Source organism: Mytilus edulis, chromosome 7 (assembly GCF_963676685.1).
Source record: "Mytilus edulis chromosome 7, xbMytEdul2.2, whole genome shotgun sequence".
Taxonomy (NCBI): Eukaryota; Metazoa; Mollusca; class Bivalvia; order Mytilida; family Mytilidae; genus Mytilus; species Mytilus edulis.
The window spans coordinates 61,144,857-61,162,774 of record NC_092350.1 but is presented as its reverse complement, the minus strand read 5'-3'; the positions used below and the strand labels follow the sequence as shown (position 1 = coordinate 61,162,774).

The following is a 17,918-nucleotide window of genomic DNA, read 5'->3' as shown; positions in this document are numbered from 1 at the left end:
TATACAGTAATGAAATAATGCTGACACAACAAAATGTCAGAAAAATCTAATCACATACATATTTATTTAAGTCAATATCGAATAGATATCAAAGCCTTGTGTCTGCAGAATTTTACAAAGACTAAAGTTCCGGTTTGGGTTTATATATTCATTTGTGTCAAATCAGTTTATGAAATTCTATAAGTTTATGGAAGTGATTTGGTGTTTAAATTTTACCGCGATATACAGGTCATCAACACGTGATAACCTGCATTGCCTGTGTGAAAGGTAAAAAGTGGACGGAAATACATTAGTAAAATCCCAAATACACATATTATCGGCAATAAGGTTAGTTTATGGTATTGCTTTTGACTATTAATATGCAGTATATCTACTGGTATTTATCGACTACATGTTAGATTATAGAAAAGATATTCATGCACTATATTTTGTCGAATATTTACACATTGTTTTACTATTCCGGTTGTATGACTTGTATTATTATGTACGTGTATCAAATGCAATAATATTAAAAATATTTCGTAATCTGCTATCAAATCAGACGTTAAACAGAATAAACTAACTAATTTAAAACGGTTAATAATGAGTTTTGTTTGTATAAAAATCGCACAAACATTGATTCTACTTTCGTTTTGACGCAATCAGATACTGTCTTTTCTACACTGCAATTATCGCCCTTTTTAATGTAAATTGGTCATGTTGTTGTGTAAAACGAGAACTTTCACGCGCTTGCATATCAATTGTAAAGCATAATTGAAAATAATTATGTAATAGCTTGTGTAGACTCCTTAAAGTGATTGTAATTATCCCATTTATTCTTGACGCTTCGATTGGCAAATAAAATATACACTTTTGAATGGTTGGGAATCAACACTCTATATGAAGTGTATAGGTAGCATGTTAGTATTTGCTCTTTTGTGTACCCTACTTAAGTCAATGTATCTGAAAAGTGACTTTGTGATTGGACAAAAAATACAGTATCAGCTGAATATACTTTACCAAACGGAGGGATGATTCGGGTGTAGAAAAATATGAAATAATTTTACATACAGGTGACAATGAAATTTTGAAAATCTTTGAGAATTGTATTCACTGCATGATTAAAGACCTAAAAGCACTAGTAACCGTAGGTTTTTAAAGATATATAAAAAAAGTAAACGGTCATGATACATATTCAAATTCATCTCTGAATAGTATAATTAAAGTACTTCAGTTAACTGTTTATGTAGAATTTTTGGCAGTGTTAAAAAGTGGTGAAAGTTCTAAAAAGGCTATCATTATCCCTTAAGGGCCAGGAAATGTTTGCACCTGTCCTAAGTCAGGAATCTGATGTACAGTAGTTGTCGTTTGTGTATGTAATTTATACGTGTTTCTCGTTTCTTGTTTTTTATATAGACTAGACCGTTGGTTTTCCCGTTTGAATGGTTTTACACTAGTAATTTTGGGGACCTTTATAGCTTGTTGCTCGGTATGAGCCAAGGCTCCGTGTTGAAGGCCGTACATTGACCTATAATGGTTTTCTTTTATAAATTGTTATTTGGATGGAGAGTTGTCTCATTGGCACTCACACCACATCTTCCTATATCTATTATCTCCTGCACCACTTAGAAAACACCATGTTTTCAAATTAAACTGTCACATCAATTTTATTATGCTAGTTCACAGATACCACATGGTTTCTCTCTCAACTTTAAGGTGACAATTGTTGCAAGAAGGGATAAAAATAAAATACATTGACAAGAAATGTATCTTTTTTCTTCTTCATTATATGTGATTTTGATTTTTTTTTACAAAATTTGATTTTTTCGATATATTGCAAGATTAGAATATTTGAAAAAACCATATTTGAAAATAATTTGGTTTTCAAATAAATCTTGAAAGTCAGAACAAACAACATCAAAGAATATTTCCAAACTAAAAATTAAACACAAAAGAATTAAAAAAAAACGGAAAAGGGGTGGGTCAACCTCACATTTGCCCGTGCATTTTCTTAAAATTTTTAAAGTTTAATAATCTTGTGTTTAAACATCTGTTTGTTAAAGGGAAAATTCGCGATTTTTTACTTATGGTTTAAATATGTTCATTATGACATAATATAAATATTTACAAAGTTTTATCGCTATATGTGCAGTAATAAAGGAGAAATTCAATAATTAATGAAAAAAATATTAACAACTTCCTGTAGGTCGTGACGTTTTCTCCTGGTTTTTGCATGCCGGGATTTAAAATAACATCATTAAAAGTCTTGGTTTTTAATCATATTTTAACGTAATCATAAGCGCGCCGATGACTTATGCTTTATCTAATAACCAGCCAATAATAAGAAGATAAAACGCACAGACGTGCAATTGTACACATTCATGAGATACATTTTCTATGTTAAACGTATATATTCGAATTGTTTTTTTAGACAACACAAAAAGTTGTAAATTTATTGTTAATTAATGCACTTTCGGACTGATAAGGTGAACAAATTAAAGTACAATTATATGTAAAGACAATATGTTGGTGTACTCTTATTGACCTTTTACTGTCTCTGCTATGACTAGGTTTATACGATTTGTGTATTCACGGTTCTGTGGCAATACTCGTAGATGGCTTGTTGAAAGGTAAATTGTTATTTGCACGTCGGTATTTAACCACGCCTCTAGGGCACACCTTGCCAGGTGTGACTGTCTATTCGGATCAGTGGATTATAAAACAAGGAAGCATCTAATACACACATTTAAAATACATATTCAAGTTGGTGACAAACGAAAATAGATCGCCGTGGAATTATTTAATTATATTTGGTGCTATTATTTATTTGAATTCAAATAAATTAATTTACTAAGAAATAACAAAAAAATCGGTTAAAGACGGGAAAATTAATTCATGTGTCAGTATGAAATGATATACACCTCTTGTCCTTGATTTATGTCTCATAAAAAAGGGGAACTTAGAAATTAGAAATAGCTTTACCAAAGCATTTTGATTGACTTTATTAGGCAAAAAAGTGTACGAGAACACTTACATTTAGACTTTTGAAACCCATGTATTAATTAATATCTGAAACTATCTGAAGATAACTCTACCGAAGCGGAATATAATATGAACGAATAAGAAAACATACTTTTTTTTTTTTAAATCTTTGCACATTTATGATTAATTATTGTTATCTTTTGTTCATTTAATTACTTAATATGTACCTAAAATGTGTCTAACGCTTGGCATTAAATCTCGGTGTGGTAGGAAACGATTATTACATATAGATTATATTATTTGGATGAGGATTTGAGCTAGCCTATAAAAACACATTAATTAGTTAACATACATTCGAGACCAAAGGATATTAACTTTGATAATTCAATTAACTTTTACTCACATATTTTTCTCTTATGATTTGTGCGTGCTTGTTTCTAAAGGACAGTGTATATATGGTCCAAAAATTAATCATAAAATCATAACTAAAAATGTCTTGTTCGGAGAATGATAGTACTAAAGAGTATGGTCAATTTGGGTACGCTCTAGAGCCAGAGTATACCGAAGAGGAGCTCCATAAAATGGAAGCTGCAGAAAGTTCCCGAAATCAAGATATCCTTAGCAACCCTCGCCAGTTTAACACAGATTGGTGTTCGTGTACTAAATGCATAGTTATGCCGTTAATGACGGAATGTCTTTGTTGCCACGAATTTACTCTCTTTGATGGTAATATTGAATTGGGTGAATGCATTAGTGACAATATCTTTTTTAGAACAGTTTGTCTGAACCCGGTTGTTCTTGAAACCAGCTATATAAGTTTTTTGAGGTACAAGCGCCATAGAGGGAGAGCTCCAGACGTACTAACTCACAGACAAAGCCGACTAATGGCTTATCGTCAGTTTGTTTGTTGGGTCAGAAAAGGGCAACCACTTGGCAAGAGAAACAGAGTGACTATTCCAGCTTGTGTTGTTTACATTATTAGGGAAGCATTTCCGTCACAAGATGGTGTTTATGAAGGCTTCATAGAATGTGAAAGTGACACGTCAGACTCGGAATAGTTGTAAAATAGACATATGCTAGATTTGAGGCTCAAAATATTCTTTTGTATATGTATAGATAAAATATATATGTCTGCTTTAATTCTTTCATGTTTACGTATTAATTGAATTATACAATATACTTTTACTATTGTTCACTGTTGAAGGCCATACCGTGACTTGAATAGATGCTTAAGTCCACTTCATTTGGGTACGTGTCTCCCAAGAAAACAAACCACAACTTCTTATTTAATCAAATGACTTATCTTTTTGCGAAAGTTTGGTATGCAAAAGTACAAAGTTATAAATGGGTGTCTTGCAATATCGAAGTGATAATCTATTTGTCAGATCTCTTATATCTTTTGACGAAATTAAACCATCATGGTATATTCTGCATTTGTATAGACCGAAGTGTACTAAATGATATTCATATTATACATGTTAAATGAATGAACAAATATTAAACCTATCTTTTTATTGTTTTCCGCCAATGTCTGCTCATCGCCAGAAATAAAGTTTCTCGCACGAAAAAAATGGTATTAATTCCAGAGTCAAAATTTAAAGAACTTATTTTCCATGTTTTCTGGTATGTACGAAAGAGAATTGACCTAACAAAAGAATTGCTATCTTAGGCTGTTAGTTACACAGGTAGAGCAGTGGGTCGTTGTTGGACATATAAATCTTAGAAAATGTATCATCTGTTAAATTTGCAGGTCACTGAAAGGGGAAGTCCCATACGGAAGCTGGTGTTGAGGATTTATATCCATCTGATGAGTTAAGGCTTTTTCAACTGATTTGTATAGTTCGTTCATATGTTGTACTGTGACACCACTGTCCAAGGTTATGGGAGGGTTGGGATCCCACTAACGTGTTTAACACGCCACATTATCTATGTATGTGCCTGTTCCAAGTCAGTGGTCAGTAATTCAGTGGTTGTCGTTTGTTAATGTGTCAGTTACCTATTTGTTTTTCGTTCATTTTCTCTTAAATAAATTAGGCTGTTTTTTTAATTTTTTTCGTTTGAATTGTTTTACATTGTCAATTAGCTGACTTTGCGGTAGGGGCATTGCTTGTATTGGATGGTCGTACGCCGGGTGCAATTATATAATTTAGTCCATCCAAAGCGATCTTTATTTAACTATTTAGGAATTAATGTTCTTATCAAAATATTTTAAATCTCACAACGCATGAATACTTCAGCTATTTAAAAAAAAAAGATATTTTAAAAAATTGACAGGAAATTTAAGGATCTTCTTGGAATGGAATCGAAAAATTACGAATAGATATTCTTTTCAAGTATGAAAAACGTCAACCAAATTTATTCATAATCTTTAGCTATTTGACCAACGATGTTTAAAAACAAAAGACAACGAATTTAATGTCATCTTTCCCTATTTTTGAATGTAATGATAAGTCTGTTCAACTGGCAAGAATACCCCTTAAGCGGACAAGCAGTTTATTCTTTAAATTGCGGTCAATGAATATCAAGAAAGAAAATAAATCCCGAAATTGATTTGAAACTTTAATACTCAATAGTTTTCCTAGAAAATATTCACATCCCTTGGGGATTATTAGTGTACGTCCAGTTGCATATATATTACATGAATGTCGGAACAATTGTGATGATGACGAGTTTCTTCCTTTATTCGAGAACAATCTAATTGATATATAAATCTGTGATTTTACTATGTTCAGATATAACTTCGATGAACTAAATCAAGTTATATATCGATCTGTATTTAAATCAAATTGGTTCTCTTCTTCTTCTTCTTCTTCTTTTGGTATACAATAGTCTATCGAATTCGTTGATTACATACTGGTAGCATACGTGGACTAGTCTATTTACAAAACTGTTACCCCAATTTACAAAAAATGTATCAATAATGTTTCTTTCTTATGTTCAATGTATACATGTATATATTTTAAATTGCGCTATAGTTCCGTAACTTTCTATCCAGGCGTACAAACGAATCGTCGACAAGTGCGTACTTTTTTAAATCAATATTTCTGGTATGTTCCAATCTGTCCTTTACTATTGACAACCAGTATATATTACATTTTCCCAAATTAACCCTTGGAAAAAATATGTAAATAAATTTTTCTTTCTTCAAATCTTTTTTTTTTGGGGGGTATTATTTATATTTTTATAAATAATATTCTTTACACCAGAAATGTTATTTATAAACAAGCGTATGAGTTAAGTAATGACTAGTATATTATATCACTTTCGGACAAGCAAGACAGAGATGTATATTATACACCTGATAGTTCAAAATGGAAAGTTATAAGTTATCGGACGTGTACACTGATCAATACCTACAGAAGTGAAACGATGCATGAACTTGCAAGCCCTACAGGAAATCGCTTGAATACCTGGACGTGTCACCTCACAACCCTCACAATACCTTTGGGAGTAATACCTTTAGCCATGCTGGTGATCAGATGAGGGAAGATCCAAATTTATTTGAATAAAGTTTATTACTTTAAAGAATTATGAACGAATTAAATTTTCGAAAACAATTTTCACGGAACACTTATTCAAGATTTAAACTTTGACTTTTTAACTAATTCCAATATTAACAGTTTAAAAATAACAGATTATGATTATTTAAAAAAATTAAGACCATTTTCCGTATCAAGTTAGTAGTCAGATAAAACAACCGTACGATTGACAAGATATCGACACGCAATTACGACTACATCGGTTACTGTAGTTTTGGTCCTTTGTGGTTTATAGACATATCGTGATTTTAATCGTAGAAGATGACAAAATGGCGGAACGCAGAGAATTGATACTCAAAATTTAAAATCGATGGTGATCTCTTATCTAGCGGAATAAAACTTTAATATCTATAAATTTGAGAATTTTTATACAGAATGGACATAATATCAATTTTTGATTTTTTGGCGAAGTTTCCCTTTCAGTAATATTATCGGTCTCCTTATCAGGGTGGAATGACAGATTTCTAGCCCTACTTAAACATTTTATAATTGAGAGAAGATATGAAATTTTCACTTTCTTGTGCATGGATGTAGGACTGTATAGAGGGGAAATTTGTTGACGTCTTTCGTTTGTTAATATCAGGAAAAGGGAATTTTTCAAGAATTATCGTTTGTAATGAGGTAGAATGAAGGCTAGTGATACAAAAGGAACCAACATGTTATTCAATATAAATAAGCAACTTCTTGTTATTTCCAGCCCAATCTTTTGCAAAACCAAGTGAAACATTAAATTTACGTATCCAAAAAAAAAAACCAACAACACTTATTCAAATGTCTTCACTAAAAAAATGAAAACAAGACATTTAATAACTTCATGCGTCCGAAGCGCTTTTCTTGATTTACCTTCATCAGGAACGCTCAAAGCCAAACATTTGAAATCCGAAAATGTATAAGTAATTCATACCAAGCACAGTTAAAACAGAAAGACATCACACAAACAAAAATTAAAGGAAATCAGTACATTTAGTACAGAACAACTACTATTGAAGGCAAACAACACAACCCAATGTACAAAGAACAATATATGCAAAAATCAGTTCATCTCAGATTATAGCATATCATAATTCAAATCTAGTATATCTCACAATACGAATCCGTAAACGGCATCGACTGTTAAGTTGCATATAAACGTATCGTTTATTTGTGTCGACGGTTTGTTTGACTTCATTGCACTACAAACCAGTAAAAGTCTGAAATGGCCTATATCTGTACTAGACTGTACTGATTTTTACTCGACACGTCTGAATTGGTCTGAAATTTACTTGATACTACTCAACTGTAGTCTGAACCACACTTAACTTGTACTTTTACTTTACTTTGTACTTGACCAGTTCTTAACCATTTTATACGAGTCTGAACCATGCTCGACCTAGTCTGAACCATACTCGACCAAGTCTTAACCAACCTAGACCTATTCTTTGTATCTATCAACTGAATTTTATCAATTTAGGAAATATTTTTTAATAAAAATGAAATTTGAACAACAACTTGATATTAAAAATGTATTCAATATAGTATTGAAATTAAAATTTCACAATAATCAATCATAATATAACTTCAACACAATATTAATCAACACTGACATAATAATATATTTCAACCTTAAAATACAAATAAAACAAGCTGATCAAATAATCTTAACAATGAATTGTGACGAATATTTTTAATATTATTCAAATTCTATGAATATTTCGGAAGTATTTTAAGCTAACTGGACTATTTTCACCATTAACTTAAGCCTAGTATAGTCAGATGACTTTGGTTAATAATGCACAGTGAATGTTTTTTTTTTATTAATATTTATTTAAAATAGTATATAAAACAACTTAATAAATTTTTTTTAAAATGAGACCTCAATTGTTTTGTTTTATTGAACCAAGAATTTAATATAATCATGATAATATAATTTCCATATCGATGCTTGATAACCTTTTTAAAAAAGGAAATGTGTTCCAAAGTAACAGTAAAAATTTATTTCAATTGATTTAAGTATGTTTTGTCAAATTAAAGACATGGCATTCATTAAGCACTTTAACATGGTCTAATTGCCTCAGTATATGTGTGTTTCACCTGTAGGTAAAAAGAAAGCCCTATTTTCTTAAATTCGTGTATTACTTATCTTGTATATTTGAAAGGCCTTGTTTTTTAAGTTAAACAGGATGTTGCAATTTTGAATAAATGTTATTTAGAATTTAATACCTCTGACCAGGTGTGATCTTATTTATGAGTTGCCCCAAGCAGAGGTTATACTTTATATTTCACCACTACTCAGAAAAACAATTTTATTTATTTATTTAATTTTTCCCTTTTTGATATAAATTATATATAATATATTATTTTTGTATCCTAGTATAATAATAGATATATTTATAATATAAGGTTAAATAATTTATAAATTCTGTTGGCTGTTGTTATATATGTCAGTTAAAAGGAAATTTATTTTAACAGTTAAAACAGTAGAGGTTATTTGGTCTAGTATGGTGCAGACTGGTCGAGTATTGTTCAGACATTTGGTTAAGTATGGTTTAGACTGGAAAAATAGGTCAAGTACAGATCAAGAATGGGTTAGGCTGTTTCAAACTGGTCGAGTAATAGTTCAGACTATTTTCAACGGCAAAGATAAGGGTCAAGTACGATTCAGTACAGTCGAGTATGGTTCAGACTGGGGTCGAGTAATGTCAGGTAAAAGTAAGACCATTTCAGACTGGTCGAGTAAAAATCATTTACAGTCGAGTACAGATATAGGCAATTTCAGACTTTAATGGTTTGTAGTGTTGACTATATATCGTTTAGTTCATGTACATACATAAGCCAAAGTACATTTGAATCCGTATGCATTAAAAAAAAACTTATATAACACTACTTTACAGTAGAACAATTCCCAAAACTCGCTTTTTATTCTTCCCGCCCGGCCCCTTTTTCCCATTTGATATTTGTATTATTTTGTTATCTGCTGTTAGGAATGATAAACTAAATGTACATAGATAAATAGAAAAGTAAAGTTTTACTCCTAGTTTTTTTCATTCTAACTGATCTGATCCATGTCTTTAAAGACGCATGTTCTTTTTCATAGTGAAAGGACATGAAAATAAAATGTCGTTGTGCAGTCGACACAAATAACTACAATATATTTGCGCAAATCTTTCTCTAAAAAAGTTCCATCAATAGGATAATAGAACCTTTCTCATGCAATGCTAACATAGCTTCATTTGCTTAAAAAGTGTTCACCGTAAATAATTACCATTCGACTTAAATTCCTATATAGATGTGAGAAGATGTAGCATTAGTGTCAATTAGATAACTCTCCATTCAAGTCATAACATATAAAATATGGACAGACATATAAGCATCATTAATGTAATGAATCTTTTGAATATTTATTTTATAGTTTCTCCCTCATCTACCAATATTTAGTTTCATAAAGGCAGTAATATAAATGTTGGTTTTTCTTCTTCTTCAGAACAATGACCACCGCAATCCTATGTGGTCCATGTGAATATGAGGACTCTGTTAAAAATGCAAAGAAATGGTGTTCTAATTGTGAAGAAGGGTTTTGCGAGGACTGCGAAAAGGTTCACAGATCTACAAAGATGTCGAGAAATCATACGCTAATATCAATTTCAGATTATCACAAAATAAAAGACGTTTATATAAATCAAACATGCGTGGGACATGGAAAAAGATACGATCTATACTGTTCATTACATGAAAAACCTCTCTGCATTGACTGTGTTGATCAGCACAAAAGTTGCTCACAGCTTGTTTCATTAGATGCAGTTGCAGCGAATGCTAAACAGTCATCTGCCCTTGCAGATTTAGAAGATACCATAAATGGAGCGTTACAAAATGTTGGTAAATTTATCAAAAATCAAGAAACGAAGGATAAAGAATTTGACAAACAAGAAAGTCTTATTAAGAAAACTATACAGAAAACAAGAGACAAATTGAACCAACATTTAGATGTTTTGGAACAAAAGTTGATTCAAGATCTTTCGACAAAAACTTTCAACTGTAAATCTTCTTTCGGTAAAGTCCTTCATCAGTTGAATCTAGCAGATGGAAAACTGAGTAAATTAAAAGAAGAAATGGATACTATGAAACAAATATCATCAGATGTCCAAGTCTTCCTTGGAACGCGTGAAATCAACAAAACTCTTTGCGAGGAAATTAAATCTATTAAAGGCATAATTGACAACACTTTCGAAATCAAAATTGAGATAGACTCTTCTATTACATCCTTAATGAATTGCGTCGATCGGCTTGGTGTAATATCGGTTGAAGAGATACATTCTGAGTTAGAATTCAAAGATGTAAAACTCGATCAAGCTCAAAATCAAATACATATACCGACAGGAAGTAGTAATCGAGTGGTAGATTTACAATTGAAACAGAAACTAGGACTTAGGAGAACAGGGCATGATTCATGCGTGTCTGGATGCTTGTTATTACCCAATGGTAATATTTTGATAGCAGACTTTTTAAGAGGGAATCAATTGATAGAATATGACGAGAAAGGTCAGTACGTCAGAGACATTTCTTGTTCTGGTGAGCCGTATTATTTAACATTGATAGATCCTGATCGATTTGCTGCAACCTATTTAGGTATGAATAAAATAGACATTATTCATCTAAGCAGCACAAAAGTGCAGACGATAACAACCACAAATGAGTGTCGGGGAATATCCTTCCAAGATGGTCTGTTTTTTGTGATGATGACTGAAATAGGAATAGTTTTGTTAGATCTGTCAGGTAAAATTCTAAATATACTAGTAGCAATAGATAGCTCAAAAGTTTATAACATTGCAACCACAAAGGACAGGATATACTACACAAATGAACACGATGAAACTGTACACTGTTTTAGTCTGGCAGGTCAAAAGATATGGATGTATCAAAATAAGTCCATTATTTACCCAAGGGGGATAGCGGTAGCTGACAACCATGACGTGTTTGTTGTGGGTTTGTGGTCTAACAGTATTTCTATCATAAATCAAAATGGACAGGAGAGTAAGATTCTACTGCAGGAAACTACCGATTGGACTAAACCAAGAGCAATATACTACAGCAAAGATAGGAAAGAATTATTAGTATGTAGTGAAGGCGACGGGAATGCTGCAGTGTACAAAGTTATTTTAGGTTAATTTATCTCGACCATTCCTCCCTTAACTTCTATAGGTTTTCTTCTCCGGATTCCCACCAAACTGATCATGTTTGAATATCCAAAGATGACACTTTTTAAGAAACAACATATTTCAGTGTTAGAAGTGTTTACTCTCGGGTATATATGGTTTGTAATAAACCGACTAAATAATTTCATGAATTCATGATCATATCATTATACGTTTGTACAAATTCTTTAAATTTCATAGAAAATATAATTTCATACAATACAAAAAAAGAGTTTTATTTGAACATGAATTTCAAATGTACGTTCATGCCAAGTTTACTGATACTTCGTAAAATTACATAACAATTGAACACTATAGAGTCTCAGGAGATTTAGTCCTAGTATTCAAAAATATCTGATTTCTATGTTAACATTACTTCATATATGTTTGGATTCATATTGATTAGCTTTTAACAGATTAAAATACTTCTAAAATAGTTATTTTCTTTTCTTATAGATATTGCAAGTCTTTTTTTGGCTTTGAATAGTATCGTACAACCGTGCATTATTTGTTACAAATATTTTAATATTGGTATCAATGATACGGTTTTTTTACAACCACTGTGACGATGCCACTGCTGGTGAAGATTTCTCTACGAGGGTATCAACATCATCTTTGTTGACATGAATTTTCATTGATATGGTCATAAATTGTATTTGTTATCTTAATTTGTCTCTTGTAGTTGATTTCGGATATTCTATGTTGCCTTATTTACACACCTCTGGTTTTGTTTCGTTGCATTCCACGATAAATGTTGTCCCTCAAAATGTCAAGTGTACTAGTAAATGTGGCAACTGTTTCATATCGTAGGAATGATTTTCTGTTTTGCCCAATGTAATGTGGATTGTCACAAATGTTTGGTTTTTAAAATTGGTTAACCTCTGGAATTAGATTGGTAGTATTTGGTGCTTTGGCATGATCTAAAAGATGCGTATTTTGTCGAATTCAGAATTACATGAACAAAGTTCGCTATGTCAGGAAAAAAAAACTTTCGAAAGCTTTCATCGTTCTGATGAGATCACCTACTTGGAATATTGTTATATTTGCCACCCTCATGTTAGAATCGTGTGTCACCAGAAGTATCTTATATCTTGCTTTTAACTGTGTATACAGTAAAAATCACCTTTATATACAGTGTGCTATCTATTTTGATTGCCTTTAACTATGTATACAGTTATCACATGACTATTTGTCCTATAGTTTTATCTACGTTTCTATTTCTGTGGTGATCAATTATGTTATTAAACCTAAAAAAAAACCATTTATTCTTAACAATAACACGGTTCAGGATATGTCAAATGTTGTCCCTAAGAGTAACATAAAAATTTTAAGGTTTGCCTCATTTTTATTATTATTATTATCATATAATAATCACGTGTTTGTTCACACATGATATCTTTCATGATAAAACGCCAATTGTTTAAAGTTCAATCGTGAATTATAAGCTACACTCTATCGTTGTTGTCAGATATTGAGACACAAGGTAAGTGTATACAGTATTTTCCTTTCATTTTGTCATTAAGATCACATATTTTTTAAATGTGTAATATTGTTTCTAATCTCATTTATGCATTATATAAATGTCGCTATCACTACCAGCGAAGTCAAAAGACATTATTGACAAAAATAATACTTACTGCATTATAATAATGATTATGAATTATGGCTTATGTGTCTTTGATGATTTTTTTTGTGGCACATGGTCTATTAAACTACCAAGAGCATCTCAGATTACCATGTTTTATTAAGGGTTCGAATTGCTCAGTCTTACGTTTTCTAAATAGAGTTTAGTAGAAATGCAAATATACGTGATAATGGTAGTCCATTGACGATGAGTTTTTAGATTAAAGTTCCTGAATTCCATGGACAACAATTACAGTCGCTGCTCTAAACAAGAGTTTATTATTTATTTTCCTAAACATCCCAATTCTAAGGCAGTCATTATGCTCTTCATTATGATATAATCACGTGATCATTTTTGTATAGGCCTTGTTATTGGTCAGAGGCTTGCTAAATTGGACGGAGGTGAAATTACGTAATGATATCTTTATAATTAACTACAGTGTTCACTGATTTTGTGCGTGTTTTATTTCCTTTCAGAAGATTTTGACATGTTGAATTATCAAAATCTTAGTCTACTTTTATAAGCCCTCAAGTATTTCTGCGCATTATCTTATAAAGAATAATAGCATGAATATAAATATGGAAGATTTGGTATAATTGCAAATGAGTGTCTAGTAGGCAAGACACATCACTCGAATTGCCTGTCGTTGATTTTGCTTTTATAAAAAAAAGAGTCTTTTCTCCTACACATATAGGGGGGGGGATAATAGAAAAAGGTATAAATATAAATATCTGTTTTTACATAACAACATTAAACTGCAAAACATAATATATATATAACAGCAAATATACATTAAATCAAAACAAAAAATGTAGTTCTAATTAAATGAGCTTCAATGCAGTAAACAATTTCCGTGTAAATGAAACTATTTGAAATTTTATAATCCTAACTTTAATCATCATTTATGATTTTCGATACCTGCTCTTAGAATTTTTTAACAGGAATAGCCTATGGTACTATTATCAAATTAATTATGGTATTATATACAAATGTGAACAAATAAGGACGGGCAAATAAAGTTTATATATATATTTTACGAAAAAATGGGATATTTTTAATCAAATTATTCTTGTATATTTTAAAGATTCTAATATCAATTAAAGTGTCTACATTTGTCGGTTCAATTTGTTAATGTGAAAGATACACAATTTGTAAATGATACACAATTTCTTAATGTGAAAGATACAACATACATTTGAATATTAAGACTGAACAGTAACACACATGCGGCCACTTCCATTTAAGACGGAAACCGTCTAAAATTAGAACAAATTATTAAATTGTGAAGATTTCAGTAATTTTGCTTGACTTGATGATGGTAGTATTCAATACATGTGCATTGTAATGTCAAAAACAGCCCATATTTATGTAACAGAAGTTTTTTTCTTTTCATTAAATAGCTGGAAGTTTACATTTTAACAATTTTGTAAAAACTGCTATATTTTTGGTTCAAAAAGGGGTCTTAATGGACTGGACCTCCTTTTATTATCTCGGAGAAAATATATGCATATAAGTACAAATAGACATTTTGAAATAGGTGACAAAATTTAAAAAAAAAATACTCTATTCGGAAAAAGATATTTTAGAAAATTTACACCCATACGAAATTCTTACGACATGAGGGAAATTAATGTAGACATATCTAGATAATTACCAGCTGTGTGTTATATAGGAAGATTAACTCAATACTTAAACGATTGTTTCAAGTTTTTCATTGCACTATGACATGTATAAAGTAATCAAGAATGGGACGAGTTAACGATGAAGTTACATTGATGAACATTAAAATTTACCGCGATATACGTAACATGTGACAACAACAAACCTGTGTTTTCTTCCCATTTTGGGTATATCATTATCTATCTCTTTTTCCAGCTACCAACACACTGTTAATTTAAAAGAACCGTAACGATTACACAGGGTTGTATTTCTGTCCTAACATTCTGCATATTATTTGATCCTATATAAGACGTTTTCAGAAACAGTGCGTAAAGAATTTATTAGTTTGTTTATATGATTCTTCCATAATTCTACTTTCGTTTTTAAACTTTTAAAAATGTCTTCTCCACATATATTATCGCCCCTCTCAAATTTTGATTTCACGTTAATACACATGTTTTCATTACTCTTCCCCGTCCCAAACACCACCATCACACACAGACGAACCCTTCCCTGCCACACATACACAACCTACACCCCTCCAAAAAAAAACCAAGCAAAAAGCAAAAAGAACATGTTTACTAGGTTTGACTTCCCCCATTGATATTTAATTTTCTATAAATTACTAGTAGTAATCGTTTATAAAATGTCGAACTATCCGAAACAAGAAGGTTTTGTTAGCCTGGTATATAAATTCCTTGCATGAGCCGTATTTCGTAATTTCTTGTTCTTAAGGAGGCTCGAGGGTATAAAAATTTCAGAAAAAAATCAAACATTTGTTTTTCATTACAAATTTTTTTTATTTCCTTTTGTAGTTGTTACTTTATCATATGGTACTAAAATCATTCAAAACAATCAATTCGTGTTGGCCCCAGATGACTTTCAAAATGTATACATCATTGAAAAAGTTCCAAATTATCTCCCTTTGAAGGAAAAATGCCATTTTTTGGCTCTAAAATTGAAATATCTTTTTCAACTCATCGGTGACCTATCTTTTTTAATATAATTTCCATACAAGCTGTACTTAAACTAAATAATTGTAAAATTTCAGCAATTTTTGTAATAAATTTCTTTTTTTTCTTTCGATATTGCCTTTATTTCTCCTATTACTTCAACAGAAAAAAAACGCCTTTACACAAATGTATGCTTCTTTCGAAGGCAGATTGTGAGCGCAAATGAACGGTGACCCTACTTTTTTATTTTATTTTTCTATTAACTATAAGATAAAGTTCATTTGTAGAAAAATATAGAGAAATCCTATATAAATGATTTAGACCCGCGAACCCCCTTAATACACTTTAACTTTGTGTTCGATTTGGGATTCTATTTATTTTAATTTGAGTGCCATGTCTCGCATGTAGACAAAACTCGGGTCTTGGATATAAGAACCTATAACTATGGTAACATAGGTTTTCGATAATTGAATCTCGCATATTCCTTAAAATTTAAAGTAATGACAATATGCACGAAGTTGAGAGAATCTAAACAGAGCGCTGGAATGGTCTACTTTATTTCTTTTTTTTTGTCTTCATTTTAAATTTGTCTAACGTAAAGATCTGTCAAAATTATTGCACCGATGTTCAAATCTTGTAGGTATTAAAAAAAAGAAGGCGAGGTATGATTGCCAATGAAATAACTCATCACATAACCTTCCCAAACAAAAAAACATTGAGGAATAATCATGAAAACAAATGACAACCAAATCGTATGATTTCTTTATGATTTGAAAGTGATAAAATTTCACATGCAAATGCGCTAACAAATCACCAAAAAATCAAAATCAAATAGCTTCTAAATTCTAATTTCGATAACGAATTATAAGCAAATGACATAATCACAATTTGAAATAGATTTGATTAAGATTTGAAATAGATTTGATTAAGATTTGAAATAGATTTGATTAAGATTTGAAATAGATTTGATTAAGATTTGAAATATATTTGATTAAGATCTGAAAGCAACTTGTTCATTTATATGTCTGTTAGGAGACCAAATGACACAGAAATTAACAACTGTAAGTCACAATAAGCAAAGACCGGACCCATAAACGTCTATTAAAGGCCCCGAATTTACAAATATAAAACAGAAATACGGGAGAATAGAATAAACTCCAAACAAAACGTGAGAACAGTTTTTCGATATAGTATATATCCTTCTATGTATTGATCACATGCCATGCGGAATCACATTAAGTTACAATATCAAATTTGAGTTATATGAAACAATCGAAAAGATTACAAATTAGACGACGATACTTCTTTTTACAGATATTAGACCACAAAAATATGTCGGTAGTGAGACAGCTACACATTGCATCGGATGGCTACATTGAAACATGTGTAGTATCGATTCGATTGTTGTTCCGCATAACTCTGTTGGAACAGATGTTGTTTAAAAAAGAGGGACAAAAGATACCAGAGGGACAGTCAAACTCAAATCGAAAATAAACTGATAACGCCATGGCTAAAAAATAAAAAAGACAAACAGACAAACTGGGGGTGATCTCATGTGCAAGGTACACAACACTGTTAATTTAGTCCGTATAGTATACGAACGACAAACGATGGAGCAGAGGGTTTGCTACTGCTGTGAACATGAACAGAAATCATATTACCATTTATTACGAGGGATAAGATACGACCTATACTGTTCCGAACACGACAAACCTATCTGCCTTGACTGTGTTGATCAGCACAAAAGTTGCTATCAGCTCGTGTCGTTGGACAAAGCCGCAGTAAATGCTAAACAATCAACTTCCTTTGCAGACTTAGAAGAGACCATAAATGGAGCGTTACAAAATATTGGTAAATGTATCAAAAAGAGAGTGGTTAAGAATTTGACAAACAAGAAAGTCTCATCAAGACAACTATACAGAAAACGCGAGAAAAACTGAACCAACATCTAGATCTTCTTGAACAAAACATTATTCAAGATCTTTCGACCAAGAGTTTTTATTGTAAATTGGCA

The 17,918-nt window shown here is 31.3% G+C and overlaps 2 protein-coding genes across 2 annotated transcripts; both read left to right on the top strand.

Moving 5' to 3' along the window:
• The first annotated feature begins 240 nt into the window (after window positions 1-240).
• LOC139481934 (uncharacterized) lies at window positions 241-12,049 on the top strand. The gene is made up of 2 exons (XM_071265510.1): window positions 241-327; window positions 9,961-12,049. The coding sequence occupies exon 2, from the start codon at window positions 9,965-9,967 to the stop codon at window positions 11,639-11,641; it is 1,677 nt and encodes a 558-aa protein (XP_071121611.1). The 5' UTR covers window positions 241-327; window positions 9,961-9,964; the 3' UTR covers window positions 11,642-12,049.
• Window positions 3,453-4,019, top strand: LOC139483287 (uncharacterized). The gene has a single exon (XM_071267316.1). It carries the CDS (start codon window positions 3,453-3,455, stop codon window positions 4,017-4,019), a length of 567 nt encoding a protein of 188 aa, XP_071123417.1.
• Window positions 12,050-17,918: the final 5,869 nt, after the last annotated feature.